General features: G+C 36.2%; 1 protein-coding gene across 2 annotated transcripts in view; it reads left to right on the forward strand.

The window, feature by feature from the left end:
• TAF2 (TATA-box binding protein associated factor 2) overlaps positions 1 to 22,048 on the forward strand; it is a 51,336-nt gene that overhangs the window by 1,300 nt on the left and 27,988 nt on the right. For both annotated transcript variants that reach the window (XM_054167314.1, XM_054167315.1), the window contains exons 2-15: positions 768 to 822; positions 1,638 to 1,798; positions 8,279 to 8,397; positions 9,611 to 9,752; positions 10,099 to 10,330; positions 11,476 to 11,660; positions 12,210 to 12,323; positions 13,580 to 13,679; positions 14,764 to 14,849; positions 18,182 to 18,317; positions 18,516 to 18,670; positions 19,992 to 20,106; positions 20,208 to 20,317; positions 21,252 to 21,317. In XM_054167314.1, coding sequence (XP_054023289.1) covers positions 768 to 822; positions 1,638 to 1,798; positions 8,279 to 8,397; positions 9,611 to 9,752; positions 10,099 to 10,330; positions 11,476 to 11,660; positions 12,210 to 12,323; positions 13,580 to 13,679; positions 14,764 to 14,849; positions 18,182 to 18,317; positions 18,516 to 18,670; positions 19,992 to 20,106; positions 20,208 to 20,317; positions 21,252 to 21,317 — 1,776 coding nt within the window. The remainder of the gene's footprint in view (positions 1 to 767; positions 823 to 1,637; positions 1,799 to 8,278; positions 8,398 to 9,610; positions 9,753 to 10,098; positions 10,331 to 11,475; positions 11,661 to 12,209; positions 12,324 to 13,579; positions 13,680 to 14,763; positions 14,850 to 18,181; positions 18,318 to 18,515; positions 18,671 to 19,991; positions 20,107 to 20,207; positions 20,318 to 21,251; positions 21,318 to 22,048) is intronic.

Below are 22,048 nucleotides of genomic sequence, written 5' to 3' on the forward strand. Positions count from 1 at the left end.
TGCAAGTCTGTATCATGAGTCATGAATAGCACTGCTGTGAAGTGTGGTGAAGGTGCCACCTACTGCAGAAAAAAATACAGACATAACTCCTAGAGTTTTAAAATGTTGGAATTATTTTAGCATCTTTTTTTTTTTGTAAATCAAAATTTTATTTACCAGGAGTTCTGGTACCTTTCAGCATTCAAGAAAATGTATTTGACTTGTTTAAAATGTCTCAATATATGTATATCTCACCATTATTTCAATTAATACCTATTTAGGGCATACTAAATGTAGAAACACACACATACTATGTCTTTTTGCATGTGTAGTACCTGCTTATGTAAATTATATGAGAGACTCAACTCATCAGGTATTTTCCACAGGTCTCTGCACATATTACATTGCTTGCCATTTCTAGTACTGCCCATCACCTAAAGTGTTAGAACTTGATTCTGTGCCAGTAAGAATACTGTTATGTGATGTTCAAAAGGCGTGTTATCTTCTGTACCGTTAGTAATATTCATACCAATCTGGTACTGTGTTTGATTTTACTGGAACTTTTCTGACCTTGTGAGCATCATCTATTCATTATTAACTTTGGACCCTGTAAGAGGTTTAGACAGTCATGGGTTCTTACATGAGTATATGCTATATGCAGTATTTATTAATATGTACATGCATTCTGTATGAACTCTGGTTTTTTTATAACTTAGTTAAAATATTATTCTAGATGCTGGCCTTTGTTCTAAACCTTACTTATTTTAATTTTTTTTTTTTTCCAGCACAACTCACCAGGTAGTTTGTATCAACAACATAAATTTTCAGAGAAAGTCTGTTGTAGTAAGTATTTTTTCATAAAATGTGAAAGTAGAAGTTATAAGTCTGGGGTTTCGTCATGCTTTAGGAGGAAATGAGTGTGTTATGCAAGCTAATTATGTTTTTCAACTTACGTATGTTTTATACTTTCCAATGTGATGGCTTTCATAGGTGTGTCATTTCTTGAGATACATCAGAGTGCCTTCTAATTCTGAACACTAATCTATATAAGGAAGAGTTTTCTAAAAGAAGGTCACGGCATTGTAAATAGTATTACAAAGCAATTTGCAATTGAAAATGGATGTAACAGTGTTAGCTGATGTTATGGATAGAGTTGCATAGTCTTCTGGCTTATATATGAGTGGGTTTTTGAAGAGACTTGCACAATTTCAGACTGGAATCCATTGATGTTTTTTGTGATTTTTTTCAATATCTGCTTAAATGGAATCTGCTCAGGTTTTGAAGTTCATTGTCTCAAGCACAGCTACCAAAACCTGAAACATACCAATGAAAAACATAGTAATGCTAGTGACCTGGAATTGGGGCAATAGAGGCAAATCATTTCCAGTAAAACAAGCATAGCTGTCAGTCATGTTGAAGTATTTGATTTTATTTTGTTTCACAGCTGGGAAAAAGTACCTATTAAATTATATAACAGAAAATGTATTCTATACATCTAAAAGGGCAAATCAATTTCCTTTTGAAATAAAAATTAACATTATTTACCTATGGTTTTTTATTTGAAATGCATTAACAAGATGTTCTAGTATATATATGTATATATATACATTGTGAGTTGGTGAAGATTTTATAGAAGGTTTTGATTTGTGTTTTCATAGGGTTATGTGGAACTTACAATATTTCCCACAGTTGCAAACCTGAATAGAATCAAACTGAACAGTAAACAGTGCCGGATTTACAGAGTAAGAGTCAACGACTTAGAAGCTGCTTTCATCTATAATGATCCAACACTGGAGGTTTGTCACCACGAATCAAAGCAGTAAGTGATGTGTTTAAAATAACACTGTTGCTGTTAAGCATAGTCTGTTTTACTATGCTGGCAAGTTTTACTTGGTGATTTCATAATTGTGACTTTTGGTGGGGCGACTTAATTTTGATAAAGTACATGGGTAATACTTTGGCCACTATTCCTTAGAATGTCTTACTAAGCTTTCTTTGTATTGTTTTGTAAAAGCATCAGAAACTTTGTTTTAAAGGTGGGTGACAGTAATGTTCCCAGTGCTTTAGGAAACTCTTTCTTGGTGTTTTTCCCTGTTAAGAAAATATGTTTGTCTAAAACATATCATTGATGGACTTCACATTTATTTATGCCCAGCTTTTCCTCTTTTTATGTTCTTGTAGAGAACATTTTACAGTGGTGCAACTACATTCGCCAGAGTTCCATGTGAGAGGTGTTTCTTGTGGTTTCTTTTTGGGTTTTGTTTGGTTTGTTTTGCTTTGTTTTATTCCAGTGCAGTTGATAAAGGCAGTTTGGTTTCATCAGTACAATATTAAGTAGACAAAAAACTGTTATGCTCTGATAATTTGTCCTGCAGAAGTTGTCAGGTTTTTAACTTGCAGTGTCAGATTGGATGATTGGTTTTGTTCCTTCCTACTTTTTAAACCTAGAAGTGGTTTCTGGCTTATTTGGTTTCAAAGTTATTTGGAATATTTCCCATTTTCCTAATAAGATGTTCTAAGAACTGTTTCTGGTTTTATTAAGCATGTCTAGATAGCCTTATATATCATTAGCTCATTTGAAACAAGTAATAGGTGTAAGGCAAATCACATGACTATATGAGGTTAACTGTTGCACTACTAAATGAAGAGACTTGTTACTGTCCTCCAGCTATTTGCTGTGTCCCCTTGGACAATGGTTGTTCTGAGAGACCTATTATCTGGAAAAATGAAGAGGGCTCAGTATGCAGCTTGAGGGGTGATACAACATTGTTTAACTCGCACAGCTGATGAAAACATGTACGAGCTAGGGAGACTTGCTCTGTAGCAAACTGCCAAGAGTTCGTACAGTCCTGCTAGTTAGATTTGTGAGAATGGTGGCACTCTCAAATGATGTAGCTAGATCTGTAAGAGATTGTCTACTCGTTGTCTTAATGACTAGATCCTTTGAAATGTTTTCTTAGTCCAGCTCAGTTTTCAAGCTAAACCTGCCTTTTTTGTTGTCTGAAAACCAGAGTATTCAAGAGAACTTGCATTGTTCAGTTACGGAGATTCAAGTGCCACTTTTTTATCCAAAGTTACATGTCCTTTGATTTGTGCGTGTGGTAGATGCTCTGTATTCCTTTATCATTTATGCAAGAGTGTCAGTAATTCAGTTTGCACATACCGTGTTCATTTATATAGGACACCAAATTGGATATCACAGGTCTGGAATGTGGTTTTAGCCTTGATACTGAGCCACTCAAGTCTGTTAATTCTGTAGTTCCTATCTGTTTTGACTTGATCTTTTTTTGTTGTTACAATTGCTCAGTAAGTTAATTCAGAATCCTCATTATGGGGATTCTAGTTGTTCTGAAGAGCTGGTAATAAAGCTTTCTTGAGCAACCAAACTTTCATTATTTATTAGCATCATGGATGAGGGTATAAGTCTAGAATGTTATCTAAACTCACTTTGCAATTTGAAAGGAAATGTTTCAAATTTGTTCAACATCTGATACTGAAAAGCGTGTAACTTCCCACATGTATTGGGGAAATGATATGGGAAAGGACTTAAGTAAGCATTGCCCATTTATTTTTCTGTAAGAGAAGCACCATGGAGAAATGATTTCACTAAGTGGAATTTCATTATAACTTGTGTCTAGTCGCAGAAAAGAGGCAGTGGGCACAAACTGAAACACAGGAGGTTCTTTCTAATCATCAGGAAATACTTTTTTCACTCTGAGGGTGACTGAGCACTGTGACAATTTGCCCATAGATCTGGAGTCTCCATCTTTGGATGTATTCAGGAACAATTAGGCTGTGTTCCTGGACAACCAGTTCTAGGTTTTAGTGGAGAGGTAGGACCAGATGATCTCCAGAGTGTCCTTCCAACCTCAGTGATTCTGTGATTCTGTAATAATTGAATCCTAAATAACATCTGGAAGATGTGAGAAAGGAGCAGCATTTTACTGCAGGAAGCACTCCATTCTGTTAAGAAATAGATCAGGAGAGAGAATTTTATCTGAGTTTCTTGGTCTAGCATCCTAGTGGTATAGTGGAACCTATTATATTATTCTGTTAAGAGGAGTGAGCAAAATTTGAGGCCAATGCATGCAAAATGAAATCCTGTCTTACACAGGGCTACAAATGGCGTGTGATTTTCACAGAAAGTCTACGTATTTCCTGTATTTGTTCCTGTATTGTTCATAGTTATGAAAGGCAGAGGTCACCAAATATTCTTAATGAAAAACTGGTATGCCATTCTCACTATCTCAGAAAGCAGAGGCTACATGGGTGACAATGCTTTAGGTCAGATGTATATTTTTTCCCTTGAGGACAAGAGGTCACAGTTGGGTACTGAGCATGATGGTTAGCTAAGTTTTGATTAAATACAGCATCTGCTCTTAAGGCAGGATTAGAAACAGAAATGCTAGAAATGTTTAAAACTCTGTTTTTCAGATGTACCAACATAACAGTCACTTCCTACCTGAAGTGAGCAAACATTGGATCAGTGCTGTGGAATATAAACCAATTCACATAGTTTCACCATGTGTACACAAGGTGGCAGAGAATCCCATTTTGCTCATGCTTTTAGTCAAGAGTCTGCAATCTTAAAAAGATAGTCTTGAAGAATGTCTGTTTGGGTCTTGTTTTAGGACTGCTTGTTTTCTGTGTTATAGGTGCCTCTGTCCTCATCTTCCTTCTTCCTTCTAAGTTGTTGCTCAATTCTGTCACTACAGGGGAAGTGAGCATTAAGTTTGGAGAGGGAACAATGTATTAGCCTTCAGAGTGTGTCTTGCAATATTGTTACATCTGAGAAGTCAGTGATCAAACCTTTAGCCTGTGCTAAAAACAGAAGAATTACTGGTGGAGTGAGCACTCATTGTTTTACTGGAAGAATAGCTTTCATTTCCACTGTTAGGCTGCTCATCTAGTTGTAAATTCATGGTACACTTTTATAGGAATGAGCAGTGATGTAGGGAATTTTTGAAGAGATGGCAAAGCCCAAAACCTTAGGCAAGAATGAAAATTAGGATTCAGATTGTTGCTTTATTCGTAAATCATCTATATGTGTATATATGGTACACTATATGATACATGCTATGTTGGTTGGACTCCCAAACCAAGTGTGAATTGTATGGAATTAAGGGTAACAAAGAGTAGTAAATTACATGTGGATCAAAGACCTACTTTGCCGAGCTAGTGTTAAATCCTGTGGGAAGAAAGTGTTTTATACACTATGCGTTTGGGTAACAACTGTTACTGTTGTGCAACAGTAAAGTAGCACAACTCCACCTAATACTCAGAGATGCTATGGAAAGTTGATATGGAGGTACTTGGAAACAACAAGTAGCCTTTAAAAAATTAACCACTGCAGGATTGTTGGTCTGTAATTAACAGTGTTTTGGTTGCATTCTGATAATAAGATGTATCTTTGCCAGGAGAAAACATCAATGTGTATTACTTTTTCATTGTCTATCTATACTTAGCATCAGGAAAATTTGTCTTTGCTCCTTGGGCTATGACTTTTTGGGTGTGCCCTGTTTCTGTTTAACTGGCCACATCCAGTTTATTGAGAACACTTTAACCTATGAAAACATGAATCTGTGGTACCTAGCCTTTAATGGATTCCTTTTACAATGAATGACAAAAATAGAAATATCAGAATAGACAGTTTTCCATGTAATGTTAAGCTGTGTGGACTCTACCTTTTCCTGTCTGTGAATCCATTGATGTTTGAAATTTAAGCACAAGCTTGTGACAATCCTCAAACTTGGAATGAATTCTCACTGATGTACAGGAAAGGAGTCCCCTATCAGAAAATTTCTAGAACCAGTTTAAAGTTAAAAATTTTCAGATTTTCCAATGTAACAGGATGTTACTGTTGTTTCTGCTGCTAGTTTCTTTAGTTACTAAGACTTTTCAGCCATGCAGTTTGGTGGGTTTTTTTAGGAAGTTTTCAAGTGGTATTTTTTTTCCTTCCTAGCCTGCTGGTTGAGGGTAGCTTAAAGTGATGTCAGTTGGGGTGGCTATGATCCCATTGACAGTCTCCCATGCCTCAGTAGAAACACTTTGACTCCTCTGTATGTATGAACAGGGAGATAAACAAACTGAAAACTGTCTGCAAAATAAAAAAGACCTTTTTTTCCCCCATTTGGCTCTTTCAGCAGCATCACCGCAGGGCTGGATGAGCAGTAGTCCCCTTAATGAGGGAGGGAGTAGGAATGTGTGGCTGAGACGAGGAGACAGCACATCAGCTGGAGTTTAAGTTGGTTCACATTGTTCTTGAGCCACAGCTGAAGTTATAGTATATTTCAGTGCACAAATTCAACCTTGTGCTTTTAAAATTTGTTGACATTATATCCTATCTTTAGTACACTTCAGCTATGGAAAAATAAAAAATTATTATGTATTAAAACTTGAGATTTGGGTGTTTCTCATGTGCTCATATGCTCCCATTTACTGTTCACATCCTATTTTCAGATCCTTCCAAGCAAAGTAGACAAGTTTACTGCTCCTAACATTCTCAGTCTTGGTAGTGATGCCAGGGAATTTGTGCACTATTGTTGCCAAAGATGAAAAACTGCACGAAAATATGTTCTTAATATATTTCAGGGTTTTAGCAAAGTTTTTAGATGTGGAAGGCTAGAAATATAAGCATGTTTGACATACCTAGACTTACGTGATGATGCTGGCATGGTTAATTGCCCTTTATTCTTCCAAGTAAGGTATTGTAAATTGGGTTGGATGCTGGGTTTTTTCCTGTGGGTGGTGAAAGAGAATGGTTAGATGAAAGTAAAATCCTGAAATGAGATCATGTCTGCTTTGTGTGGACTTCAGATTCCATATAAGAGTGGAGTCCACAGCCAAGTGTAATTCACTCCATTGTGTTGCAGTAATCCTGCACTTGAGTTGGGGCAACCCCCAGTCAATACAAGCTGAGGGATGAAAGTATTGAGAGCAGCCCTTCAGAGAGGATTTAGCAGATAAGAAACTGAATATAAGTGAGTAATGTGCACTTACAGCCCAGGAGGCCAAACCATATCCAGGGCTGCATTGAAAGCAGCATGGCTAGCAGGTTGAGGGAGGTGATTCTGCCCCTTTTCTCCTCACTTGGAGTTCTTCATCGAGCTCTGAAGTCCTCAGCATAGTAGAGACATTAGCCTGTTGGAGTGAGTCCAGAGGAGGTTCACAAAGATATTCAGAGGGTGCTCCTATGAAGAAAGCCTGAGAGAGCTGTGGTTGCTCAACCTGGAGAGAAGGCTCCAGGGTAGCCTTACTGCAATTTTTCAGTACTTAAAGGGGTCTTGTAAGAAAGATGGGGACAGATTTTTAGCAGAGCCTATTGTGACAGGATAACTGGCAGTAGTTTTAAACTGAAAGATGGTAGATTTTAACTAGATGAAAGAAAGAATAGGAGTGGTGAGACACTGGCCCAGGTTGCCCAGAGAGGTAGTAGATGCCCCATCCCTAGAAAGGTTGGGTGGGACAGGGCTATGAGCACCTGATCTAGTTAAAGATCAGGTGCTGCTTATTGGGGTGCAATTGGACTAGATGACCTTTAAAGGTCCTTTCAAATCCAAAGCATGCTATGATCCTGTGGTGACTTTATGTTTGATTAGGACCCTGCCACTTCAGTGGTTGAATTCATCAGCTGTATCCAAATTTTGGGGAAAAAAAGTTGCTAAGTAATTCAGACACCTCTTTTTTTTTTTTTTTTAGATATAGAGTTGTGCAAGCTTTTGAAGAACTGTGTAGTAGAGATAAGAAAGGTTTTGTTCACATTTTGCACAGTTTAAGAATCCATTTTGAAGAACTATTTAAAGCTGTCACATAAAAATAGTCAACTTGACTGGTCATTTTCCAGTATCTGAACATAATCACCTTAAACAATAAGAAGAGAGCATTTGGTCATAACCACTTTAACAGCAAACATATGTATGTGCTTACTTCAGTAATTTGAGTTGTATCTGAAGTAATGGTATGACTTTGGAATGAAATGTGCAGTCAGTTAGCTAATGTATAGTATCTTAAACAGCTCAAACACTGAACATTTCTCGCTTGATTCATTGAGGATTATTACTGCTTAAGTCTTTTTGATCATAGATCACTTATGTAAAAGCCTAGTTTTAAGTTCTGGTTTTAGAAATCTCATCTGTACAACTTTTTTTAGCCCACTCCACTCCTTTAAAAACAAAACTAAATATGGAGTTGAACATGCACCATTAAATTCAGTATAGAAATCATATTACTTCCAAAGTTGGGGTTTTGGGTTTTTTTAGTTCAACCTTTACTTCAAGAATTAACTAGGTATTTCTCACAGGAGGAATCTCAACTATTTTTCCAATGCCTATGCTGCTGCAGTCAGTGCTGTGGACCCAGATGCTGGAAATGGAGAACTGTGCATTAAAGTTCCCTCAGAGCTATGGAAACATGTCGATGGTAAAGTACAGAGACCATACTGAAAGCTTAACTTAAAATGCCATGTGAGTTAGCTACAAGTTTGCATAGGAAGATAGTAAGTTTATAGAAATAGAAGTAGTAGTACATTATTTTATGAAGTGAAAGTTATACTGTTTCATTATTCCTCACCCATATCTTCCCAGCTGATAATATGGAGAAATAGTTGGAAGGTTTCTTAACACTCTTTACAAAAAAAACCCTTAGGTGGTCATGAGTCCAGAAGTATACATGAAGAAGTGGGTGTAATGGAATATTTTGGGTGCTAAATTGCACCTTTAAAGCTGCTTCCAGCATATATGATACAACAAAGAAAAGAATTTACAAGGATATGTCTATAAACATCTTTTTTTTTTAAGCAAATTAACTCTTCTCATCTCACTTTGTTTTAAAATTGATTTGGTAGTGAGAAGTAGACTACTTAATAAACTGGTATACTAGATTCTGGAACAAGTAATGTGCTAATAAATCACTCTTGTATTGTTTCCTCATGGTTTTTGTCAGTTTTGGCCATGAATTTGTGAGACTTAAGAGAGGCTAATAACTATCATGAAGCTGACTCATACAGTGTGGTCAGATGCGCCTTAATGGGAAAGGCGCTTTTAGTTTTTAAGCTCCTGTTGTCTTTTACTTGCAAGCCTTAAAAGGGAAAATATTCAAACAGGTATAATTTGTCTTTTCAAAGTTTGAATGCCAAAATATGGATACATTTCACCATATGCTTGAGTTTCTTTTCTTTCCAGTTTAATCATAGGTGAGATTTCTGTGAAACTAAACCAAAGCAAAGACACAGTTACAAGAAAAGCTTTAATAAGAGGTTGTAAGAAATTGCAAATGGCAATAGCATGTGTTTTAAGAATGTGCCTGTTAGATACAGTTTTTGTACAAAATTATTTCAGCAAGGTACAAAGGAGGTCATGTTTAGGGTACAATCAGTGAATAAAGATTCTTTACTATTGGGAAGTTGGAAGATGAAATATAACTCCAATTGCAGATTTTATTAATTAGATACTTTAAAATTCATGTCGTGTAAGTTAAGAGGTCTCAGTTTTGTAAGCTTTCAAGTTTTGCTTTGTAAGTGAGAATGAAGTAAATAATCTTGAAAGACCAAGAGTCAAAACCCTGAGTGATTATTTTGAAATAGCATTCATGTAAGTTGTATATATTTACTCCAATTTCCATCTTGGTGCTGCAGAGTTAAAAGTCCTGAAAGTGCATATAAACTTCTCTCTGGACCAGCCAAAAGGAGGCCTTCACTTTGTGGTACCCAACATGGAGGGCAGCATGGCAGAAAGAGGGGCTCATGTCTTTTCATGTGGTTATCAAAATTCTACAAGGTAAGAAAACTATGTTTGAATGTTAGGCTGTGTTTATCAAAGTGTATAAAAAAAGAGTAATTTTTTGAACTCTTTTAAGTTTGAAAAGTCCTGAAATTTAATTTGTACTTGGAAGGGGCTTACCAGTTTGAAGTAGCATTTAATGATTAGTAATTAGCATTTCTAGTCTGCAATTAGCATTGGAGGCTCCTTCTGAGCTATAATGTATAGTAGGAGTTAGTTTTGACAGTCTGCAATGTATTTATGAAGGTGGTTTGGAATTTGAGAGGAAAATAATGAGTGAAAAAGAGATTACTGTTGTTATGTATAATTGCTAACTGTTTCCCCCCAATCCTAACTTCCCTAGGTTTTGGTTTCCTTGTGTTGATTCCTATTCTGAGTTGTGCACTTGGAAACTTGAGTATACTGTAGATGCTGCAATGGTGGCTGTTTCGAATGGAGATTTGGTGGAAACTGTATATACCCATGATATGAGAAAGAAGACTTTTCATTACATGCTGACTATTCCAACTGCAGCTTCAAACATCTCCTTGGCAATAGGACCTTTTGAAATCCTTGTTGATCCATACATGCATGAGGTAATAATAGTCTTAGAGGTCCTTTGTCGTTGGTTGTTTTCCCCTAGGGAATTAGTGGAATTACTTTTATGTTGAGACCGGTATATGTTGGTCACATATGAGTATGTCTAGATATAACCTCCATTAATAGAGTTATATGATAAAACTTGTCTAGTAATGCCTATATTTAAATTTGTCTCCAAATTAATGCCTTTGAACGAGCAATAATCCGTTTATGCCTGAATTTATGGGGCTGATTTAGTTGGAATTGATACAAGTGTATTTGTGAAAATAGCATTAAATTTATCCCATTGCTGGTAGTAGATGAAAATTGTTGCTACACCATTGAGTAGTCTTCTGAGCTGAATTTGACACTGAGTTTTCGTTCTCAACAGATTGTTGCCATAATGTTTAAGTCCACCAGTTTACATCTTTTTTTTCAGATTGGGTAAGGATGGACTTGGTAGGCAGATTATTAGTTCAGCATGAGGGCTGGCCTGTATATTCTTCTTTTGAAAGAATGATAGGAAAGTACTGGGAAATGGCTAAGTTTTCCTTGATCCAAAGGCAAACAGCAGATTTTAGTCCTCAGCAGTGGTATTCTGTTGACTTTTACTGGTGGGACATACTCAGTTATAAAAGGTAATAGCTGTTCAAAAATCAGTTGTTGATATTTGAAAAAACCTAGTGATGAGTTTGGCTTCTGTAGAGATGACCTGAAGGTTGGCTTCTGTAGAGATGACCTGGTTCCTGTATCACTGCGGAAGTCAGTGTTGTTGGTGCTTTGTATTTGGTAACAAGTCTTTCAACAAGCACTGTTTGATCTAAAAATAGCGAGTAGCTAATACCTTTATTGTGTAAAAGAAAAACACTTTGTCCAAAAGACCTAGACTTGCAAAATCAAAGGAAAATGTCAAGTGTTGATGGACGTTACTAGACAGACCTAGTTACTGTGCATTGTCTGCTAAAAACCATTCTGTTGCTGCCATTGCTCTCACAATTACGACTTTCTGTTATACTTTTTGTTCATTATTTTAGCTTGAAACTATTTTTAAATTTATGGCAGCTGTGTTTTGGTTGTGTTGTGACATTTTTCTTCTGTTACATGATATACGTGGTATTTATGGATTGGAATACATTTGTACCAAATTTTCCTTTGTTTGTAGGTGACTCACTTTTGCTTACCACAACTTCTCCCATTGCTCAAACATACCACATCATACCTTCATGAGGTGTTTGAATTTTATGAGGAGATTCTTACCTGCCGCTATCCATACTCCTGTTTTAAGACTGTTTTTATAGATGAAGCTTATGTTGAAGTAGCTGCTTATGCATCCATGAGTATTTTCAGGTTAGTATTTGAGCAAATTACACCACCTAAATCTGCAGTCCTAGAAGCTCTAGATAGAGAAACACAAGTTCTTATTTTTGTATCTTGAGTTTTGGACTCTCTAGTTTGTGAAGGCTGGCTTTTGTTGATACTGTGGGCTTTTAGCACCATTTCCAGTGTTACCTGGTATAAAGATGTTGAATTTGTATCTTAAGAAAAAATTCCCAGTGGTTTTATTAGAAACACTATGCATGAAATATTTAAGATCCAATTAAGTGCAGAAGCTTGATTATGTTTTATTTTTCTTCAGCTGGGAGATGGTGCTAGGAATCCAAAAGGGTTTCACCAGTTAAAACAAACCACTTGTCTTTACACAGAGAGTTCTATACAGATGGTAATTGCAGGCGATCTGGCTGGATTGAGGGTATTAAAAAAAGGGTGTTACTATCATATTGGAAAAACAGTGAAGAAATTATTTGATTTGATTTGGCTTTTAAAGTGAGGTCTTTTATTTTGTTTCTTTGGAGCTGGTGCTTATATTGTGGCATTTTTCTTTTTATTGGGGTCCAGCACAAATCTCTTGCACAGTGCAATGATTATAGATGAAACTCCACTGACAAGGAGGTGTCTAGCACAGGCCCTGGCACAGCAGTTCTTTGGATGTTTTATATCCCGAATGTCCTGGTAAGTATTTTACCATTTTACTCTCCAGAAAATTGGGAAAATCAAGGAACCTCAAATTTCAGTTTGCTTATTGCATATTCTCAGAGTAAGTGAAACAGTAACTGTAGAAAAGGAAAAAAACAAACAAACCAACCACACAATAATAAAACATGTTCAAAAAATGAAGATCCATGAGTGAGTTGGTTGGTTGGTTTGTGTAAAGGTTAGAATGTGAGATATTATGGTTGAAAGACTGTAAGATTGAACATCTCAGAAATTATTGCTACTCAGTGTCCTAGAGTACTTTGGCAGAAGAGAGACTCTCTTTGTATCATCGGTCAATTTCTATCCCATATTTTGGATGAAGAAGTGTAGCCTTCATGAGAAGCACTTGTGGAGCACAGAAGTTAGAGAGGGAGATGCAGAAATTACTGATAAATGGGCAAATTCACTGGGGTGGTAAGCTGCCTGGAACTCCACTGCTCAGACTCTGCCAGCTGCCTCTTGTGGTTCTGATCTATGTTTATTTTAAAGCCTTTTTCATACACTTTGTATTTCAGGGACAGGGAGCTCATTCTGCTTCTCATGGCTGAAAAGGACATCCTAGAGTGTCCTTGACTTAAAAAAAAAATAAATAAGCATTATTTTAAAAATAGAAATTAGTACTATTATAATTTCTCTTGCTCTTTTCCTTGTTTCTAGCCTATTTCTATTCTGAAGACAATTTTTAACTTACAATGACTCCTTGTTTTAACGTCTTTATTTTACTCACTTCATCATACCCTGTGTGTCATTCTCATATTCGGAATTCTGGTTTGTGATAATTTTGCAGGCTTTTTCCCATATTTTTCTCTCTTGGAACGTAACTTTTAGCAGGGGCATTCAAATGACCGCCCACTAAATTGTGAGACGGGTATGTTGTCTACTTGCTGCCCAAATCTTCTGCATTGCGTTGAGATGTTTTGCACCAAATGAAGGTCATTAGCAGTTGTTTTAACTCGAATGTCCATTTCCGCTGTTCTATTGTTACCATTTCAGCTACAATAGTTTGGTTTTCTATTTTAATCGGCACTCCTGTGCAAAACTTCAGCTTTCCCTGGCTTTCCTGTTCCATCGGTCCCATCCAAGATGCCAGGTTACATAAATTGCTTCACAGCTCATCAGACTTAGAGAAGTTGTTATATAACTTGCTGAAATTTGTGGCTATTTTGAGATGGTCAAAAATACCAACCTTTGCAAAATACCTTGTTGCCGTTCGTGTTTCTTTCTCATTACAGGTCAGATGAATGGGTGCTAAAGGGAATCTCTGGTTATATTTATGGTCTTTGGATGAAAAAAACCTTTGGTGTTAATGAGTATCGTCACTGGATTAAACAGGTAACAATGTCATATTTTCTGTATATTTCAGACATTTTGCATCAAAGGAGATGCAATACAAAACCAGATGATAATGTAGTCTTGCATTACAATCTGAAGAAATGTTTAGTAGTGATAAAACTTAGAGCTGAAATATTTTTACCACTTGCTACATGGAAAAACACCAAACACACTAACCAAAATAAGTTTCTGTGACTGTCTGATGAATAATAATTTGCCTTGTCTCTCTGTGCAATTAGTTTTCCTCTCTTTGTTTAGGCTTTTGCCCAAAATCCAAAAAAGTAAAAAGTATTTTATTTCTTAACACTTAGAATAGAATATGGGATTCTTAAGGAGATATTCAGTGAATTTGTTATACTGTGATGGCTATCCATATAGCCAAGAAGGGCTCCAGTGGTACCTTGGATCAAGAATGGAGCAGGTATTTTTTAGTATCTTTTCAGTGATAAATGAAACTGTAAAAAAAACCCAAACAAAACAACCAAAAAACACCAAAACCAACCCAACTGTTGAAGAGATTTCTTTTCTTGGAAATCAAATTTCAGTCTATACCTTCTATTTCCATAGCTAATGCTCTGAGAGTGGCATTTTTGAGTGATAGCATCAGTGACTCCTCACTTTTTCCAGTAACATTCATTCACAGAAGGATTTATATCTTCTTTCTCACATTGTCTTACTCTCCTTATTCCAAAAAACAGATTCTTAACCCCTGGACTCCATTTATATCTCTTACTCACATGGGGACCCAATACAATGTCCTTATCGGCCTAATGTAGATTCATCTCACTAGTTGTGTGCAGTCTGTGTTAAAGGTGTGGCTACTATAGAGAACAGCAGAACTAGGTGAAGGTCTGTCTTGAGTGTTCACTGCTAAGTGCAGTTGCTTCTGGATATTAGCTGCTCATCTTTCCTATGAGTTAGTGAAGTGCTTCAGCGTAGAACTAAGGGATGCTACTGTCACAGCCTCTGAGTTTTCTCTTACTGCATTGAATGTACAGTGATATGAAAAGCTTTCCTGTCGTCTCCAAATAATGTCTCTATTTTTCAAAGTTCTGCTTTTGTTAATGTATGTTTTACTTTTTAGGAGTTAGATCAAATAGTGGCATATGAACTGAAGACTGGTGGAGTTCTTCTGCATCCAATATTTGGAGGAGGAAAAGAGAAAGACAAGTATGTTTGTTAAAGTTGCAAGTCGTTACAGGGTATATTCTTATGAATACATCCCTTGGGTATGTTGTGTAGCACGAGGCCAGAGGCTGAAGGTCTTTGGCTGCTGAGGGCATGTGTTACCAGTCTTAGAGAGTACATCTTGAGTATATTGCATTGCTGTTGTTTTGTTTGTTTTTTCTTTAAAGCTTGAAAGGTATTAGTTATAATTAATGTTTCTAATACTGCTATGAAACTACTTTTTAAATAAGAGGATGACAGAGCCAGAAATTTTACCTGAGCTGGTTTTGGGGTGGTTGGTAGTCTTTAGGCTATTTACAGTATCATGAATTTTACTTTTCTGTGTTCTTTTTTCTATTCACTCTCAGTTAACACCTTGCAATTTTACACTAGGATTTCTTAGTCAATAGGAGGTAGAAAGTATTAGATCAGTTATCTGTGAAGTACCATTGTGAGCTACTGAGTTTGTATTTTCTCAATAATTGTATCTTCAGTATTGCTAGTTTAGGAATTTTCCCCTTTTACCCCTTTTGTGCTGCTCCTGTACTGAGTAGTGTTAATCACTGGAGATAGAAGAGTACTACTAGAAGTCAGATCATTAAGTGATTGAGACTTCAGTGACAGCCTTTTGCTGGGTATCCTACCAAACTAATCTGCATTAGAGCAGTCCCAATTTATAATAATATGAAGAAAAAACTAGGTTAGTTAATAATCCCATTTTTCAACTAAGTGGGAAGTAGAATATGGAAATAAATCACTGTGGGGCACATACATTTGTGTGCAAAACATCCCTCATAGATTCTTCCTGGTTTTGAGGTGTAAGATAAATACTGATCTCCAAAGCATGCACTTAAAAAATCTCAAAGCCTGGGAAAATGACAGAAGGGATACTGCAGGGTAACTTCTGTATGGATGAAAGCTTCAAAACAAAGCTTTTTGTGTTAAGTTTCTGTTGTACTCTCCCCTCTCAGATATTGGTTCTTTTCGGCCTTTGATTGTGCTGGTACCACCCTGTTGTAAAAATTAAATACCTCAAGAAATGCATGTTGACATATTTCAATTGAAGAAGCATATTAACCAGTTCATGTTGGAAGTCCAGAGTGTTTGAGAGCATGGGTGTAATAAATTCCCATGGATGAACCAGTTCAACTTTCACTTTTGACAAAGGTTCTACATCCATATTGCAAGTTCTTCTTTGGTGCCAATTCACTAAAAGCTAGAGAGGTATAATGATTTAAGACAAATATTATCAGAAGAAATACATTAATATTGAATGAACTACAGAACACTACTGTCAGATGCAAACTTGCCTTAGTTTTGATTTGCTGTTAAATAATGTAACCAGTACCAGATTCAGAGTATGGGTTGTTCTGGCTTGGTTGTAATTTTTGAGAAAAGAATTCTACCAAAGTCAATCAACTGTATAATTTGAAGCTGGATAAACAGCTTTTATTCTGAGACCCAATTATTATATAAAGTCCAAACCACAACCTGAGTTTCCTTCTTGCATTTCATGGTTGCTACCCCTTCCCTGCCTTGGAATGGAGAAGTATCCAAAACAATAGGATCACTTTGATCAGGAGAACTGTTAACAATTACCTATCAACTAAAAACAGCAAGCAGTAAACCAAATGTACCTTCCTATTCATATACCTAGGAAGGGTAGTACTTGCTTAAATTTAGAAATACTTTTCTATCTTCTTAAAATGTTTAAGCAGATGTATATTAGTAAAGTCAGAGGAGTCTCACAGTAAACAGAAGGATGGAAAAAATGCTATGACTTTGCAGCTACCTTGATTCTTGCCATCTCCTAAAACCTTAAGCACTGCAAATAAGAAGCTAAGTGCCGGTCCTGTCCTAGTAGAACATTTTTGCAGGAATATGTGCTGGGCATTCTTTCAGCTACATGGAAAGACTGGTCAAAGTTAAAATGGCTTGTTTGGTTGTTCAGGACTTTGAAGTCCAGTCTTTTCCAGGCTTGTCTTGAAAGATCAGGCTTGTAGCCCTTATCTTTGATCATTACAGTTCATGAATTATTTCATTCAGTCTCACAGAGTCTTCTTCTAAAGTCTTTGAATAAAACAGGAGTCTGGTCCATCTGGAAATGGTTAAGTTAGCTTATCTGTGAGTGAGAATCACAAGGGAGGAATTCAATTTCATATTCAGAAATTTTAAGTAGCTGGCATTTTCTGTGTTGCAATGGACAGTTTTCAATTCTCCACCAACCAGCATAAAATAATCCTGGATTCCCACTTCTTAAGAAGTTGGCCTGACATAGTGTGGTCCAGTTTCTTTAGATGTTTGTTATTCATTCATGGAAAACTCAAATGTCCTAGGGAAAAAACCTAGAAGGAAAAACATAGCACAGCAAAATACAGTGGCTGATGACTTGATCCATCAATAAAATCATGCCAGATTTCTAATTATCTCCACTCCTCAATTTTAAAGGGAGGTAAAAAGCCTTACTCTCTTTGAGAATTACATTATTAAAGTTAATTTTCTACTTTGAAACTGGGATATAGGTCAAAATGTTTGTGTTCTGCAATGCAAGACTTGGGGGAGAAAATGTTAAAGCTCGTCAAGATTAAGTGTTGTGGTGTTTTTATTGCTCTAGAGACACTAAGGCTATCCAGAAATCAGTTCTGTTTTTAAAAGTTTTAGGGTTTCACCATTTGTTTCTCTTCTGATATGAAATGAACTTAAACTATTTTAAATATTTTGCTTATAGACATGAAAGGTATGTGTGAACACAGTTCAAGTTATGAAAAACAGCATGGCAGCTGTCACATGGAGCTCTGCCTAGCCTTCCTTGGCATGTTGTCTGATTTAGAAGATAGCAGTTTGCCAAAGTGTTGAAAGCATCAAGTTTATAACTAAGACAAAAACAAGCAATGCTTTGGGCTTATCATGTGAAAGTCTGCAATGAATTTTAAAACTATTACTTTTCTTTGTTTAAATCAATGTTGCAATTATAAAACATTATGTACAGTCAGTTTAAATGGAAGTAGTGCAGGGGAAATGTTCATTCACAAGTAACTTCTGGACTCAAGTCACAGATTACGTGCTTTGGTTGCTGCTGCTACTACTGTCTTTACAGGAATACCCATCATGCATTACCTGCCCTTATTCTTTCTACAGAACTTGATCTGTTCTGGGTCCATACGCCTTTCTGTACAAATGTACAGTGATTTTAAGCATGTCATAATTCAGAACTGTAAAGCAATAGAAGAGAACCTAAATAACAGTTGGCGTAGCTATAGTCTTGGTTCCTGAGATACATTTCAAGTTTTGTACCATAAAATGCAAAATAAAGACCTGTATTTTTTATTTTTCAGCCCTGCATCACATTTGCATTTTTCTATCAAACACCCTCACACACTTTCCTGGGAATATTACACTATGTTCCAGTGTAAAGCACATCTTGTTATGAGACTGATTGAGAACAGGATTAGCATGGAGTTCATGTTACAGGTAAGTATTTCAATGATTATGTGACCATAACCAACTTTTTCTTGTTAGTTTAATTTCTATTCACTAAATGGATTTTAAGGAATAACAAAACAGATCATTGTAGTATCCCATTTATCAGACTTTAGTTGTAACTAAACAGAAAAGCTTATTTTATATATTGAAATATTTAGTTAAAGTAATAACTTTTTATCCTTCTAGGTTTTCAACAAGTTGTTGAGTCTGGCCAGCACTGCTTCATCTCAGAAGTTCCAGTCACACATGTGGAGTCAGATGCTGGTTTCCACATCTGGGTTTTTGAAATCTATCTCCAATGTCTCTGGCAAAGACATCCAACCTTTAATAAAGCAGTGGGTGTATCCTTTCTATTCTTAGTCTGAATTGTTAGTATGGAGAATGAGTTTGTTTTTTAATTGGCACTGCTAAAGGAATGTGAAGAAAGGTATGAAATATCTTTGCTTAAAACAGTTAAGAACATTATTCTTTGGTTTAGATACATATGTGAGCCACAGGTTCACTGTGAACTCCTTCTGTGGCCATTCATAGTACACTGGCTTTTTCATGTGTTCTTTACTAGGAGGAATTTCATTATTTTAAGTTTTACTTTGAAGGAAGCACAAGAACTCTGCTGGAATTCAAGGCCAAATTATACTAGAGGGATTCCAGAGGACACTGCCCATAGAAATATGCTGAAGTCTGACATGGAAAATGCTATAGTCTGCTGCATTTTAAGATGTTATTTCCAGTAAATCACCATGAAATGAGTAACCTAAAGTGCAGACTGATAATTTTAAAACACATTGACATTTAATATCTTGGTAGCTTGTGTTAATATTACCATTTCAGGTAAAATAAAAATCTGTGTGTGTAGTCTTTAAATTTTAGTGATATTAAGGAAGAGGATTTCTTATTTTGGATTTGGGTTAGGCTAAATTTGAATTTGCTTCATTTGACAGGTTTAATTGGTATTTTTAATTAACATGGCTGCAAACTAAAGTGATACAGGACTGCAGCAAAACTGTACCATACCATACAAAAGCAGGTATTTAGGCTTCTTATTTGAGCTGACTTAATAATGTTCATGCATTGCAATATCTCACTGCATAATTAATATTTATAGAGTAATATGGTAACTTAGTATTTCATCTACATCAAAACTATTCATAAAGTATTAATATGTGTTATTCTAATTTCCATACTTAGGTATAGCTGCAGTGTGAATATATGGACATACACAACCCTATTTTCTTCAACTACTTGGCACAGCTAAGTGTCAGCTTTACCAGATGGTAGTTACCCTGAGCTGGGTGAATCTTAACTACATCTGTTCTGTAAGCAAGGAAGAATTGTAACTCAGATCTGGGGATTTTTCAGCTGCTGTGGACATTGGCTCTAAGGCAAATCCTGTTAACTATAAATTGGGTTTAATCCCGTGGTTGCAACCTCCCTACTGTGCTTCAAGCACTGTTGCACCTGTGATAGATTTTACATTGTCAGAGACTTCTTTAGAAGTTCACGAATGAACAAATGTAAGTGCTTGCATTTTCCTGATTTTCTTGAGGTGGGGAACTATGGGAATAAAAAAGCATACAGCAAGGGTGAAGAATTAAAAGATCAAGAATTATGTTTGTTTATAAATACTGCACTGTTCATTAGAATTCCTATACTGCTCATTAGGGACCAGAGTGGAGTGGTGAAATTTTATGGTAGCTTTGCATTTAATAGAAAACGCAATGTGTTGGAATTGGAAATAAAACAAGACTACACATCTCCTGGGACACAGAAATATGTGGTAAGGTCAATTTTCCGTGTTTTACCTGCATGGTACAAGCATGATAAATACATTAATAAGCATAATTTTAATGCTGATAACAAAATCTTGTGAACTTGAAGGGTCCTCTTAAAGTGACAGTGCAAGAACTTGATGGATCATTCAACCATACCCTGCAGATTGAAGAAAATAGTCTTAAACATGACATACCTTGCCATTCTAAAAGCAGAAGGTAAGAACTACATTGCAATCTGCAAGTACTTTTAGTATGGGTGTATGAAAACCTGTAGTGCATTTGATGATAAATGCATGGTTGAGGCCCTGTCCCTGGAGGTGTTTAAGACCAGGCTGGACGAGGCTCTGGCCATCCTGATCTAGTGTGAGGTGTCCCTGCCCCAAGGCAGGGGGGTTGGAACTAGATGATCCTTGTGGTGCCTTCCAACCCTGACTGATTCAATGATTCTATATGCTTTTTGCAAGTTTGTTGTTTCTGTTTTCTTAATCTTACTGAGTTAGATTTACTTGTGCTGCAGTGAATGGGAGAAACCACAATTTACTACTGTTTATGGACAGCAAGAAACCTTACATTTTATATGCAGTTGTTAATTATAAGTGATTTCATAGAAGTTTTATAAACAGCTTACTTATGTAGAATGAGCCTTTTAATAGGAAAGCCAAATTAGGAGGAAGACAAACATAGTCCAGAGGAGTAACTGAAGTGAATTTACATGAATGAAGCAATTGCATAGCTTTCTAGAACTAGAGTGCCACAGCTGTTTTCTAAACCTAATGAACAAGAAAAGTAACAAATTTCCAAATAGATTCTCTTATTTTCCTTATGCATTTTATTATCTACTTTGACCTCTGCTTCTCAAGGTCGTATGCTTGTTGTGAAAATGCTGAGTTTAAACCGATGTTTGGGTTGGTCTTGATGATCTTTGAGATCTGTTCCAACCTTGGTGATACTGTGATACTGGTGGTTATTACTTGAGCAGAACTGATGCACAGCTCAACTCTGCAAATATTTTTTGCTGGAGAATGCATTACTTTTTGGTGTGATGAAATACACAAGAGAGTACTTTCACAGGCTTAAACTTCATTTATAAATGTGTTTTTGCTAGTATAATAATTAATGCCTTTTTTTTTTCTGTTTTCTTTTTTAATAGAAATAAGAAGAAAAAGATTCCACTGATGAATGGAGAAGAGGTGGACATGGACCTTTCTGCTATGGAGTAAGTTATCTTGTGGTAGTTTCTCATTGTGAGACTGAGCCATGTTCCCCTTGTCTAAAGCAAGCTATTTTGAGTTATTTGATAGTAATGTGCTTCATTATATGACTGTCAAGTTTTAAGACTGTACCACATTGCTTTGCTTTCCTTAAGACTTTTCTTCTGCAGCTGGGAAAATGTTGGCTAAGTATAAAATGTATGGGTCAACTACTACTACTTCTAATCAGTTTTCTAGAAAATCTTAGGCATGATAAGTTGATACAACAAATTACTTCATTTTCTTACACATTTTTGATTATATCTTTCAGCTTACTTTATAAACAGAATGCAAACAAGAATTTGCTTGAAACAAAGTAAGAGCAATTTTTGTTGGACCTTGAAGACCATTTAACTGGCACTAAGAGGAGTTCCTGAAATCTGTGGTTAATTAGGAAAAAATCCTTGTAGATTGAAAAGAAGCGATTAAATGCTTTGTACTGAAATTCATACTGGCATTCAGTTGGGACTGCTTAGTTCTTTGGAAGCAAATTCTTGCTCAATTTAAATACTTGCCTTACCCTCCCTGAGCTGGAGCCAGGGGTACTCTCAAAAATACTGAAAATGTTGGTAATTTGTTTGTTTGCTGAGGGAAGGAAATAATCTGCTCTTAAAAACTGTTGGTGATTCTTCTTCAGTTAGCGTAAATATTTGTGATTAGTCCTGATCAATTATGTTCAGGTAGCTATTGCATTACA

The sequence above is a fragment of the Dryobates pubescens genome, chromosome 14 (genome assembly GCF_014839835.1).
Source record: "Dryobates pubescens isolate bDryPub1 chromosome 14, bDryPub1.pri, whole genome shotgun sequence".
In the NCBI taxonomy this organism is placed as follows: domain Eukaryota; kingdom Metazoa; phylum Chordata; class Aves; order Piciformes; family Picidae; genus Dryobates; species Dryobates pubescens.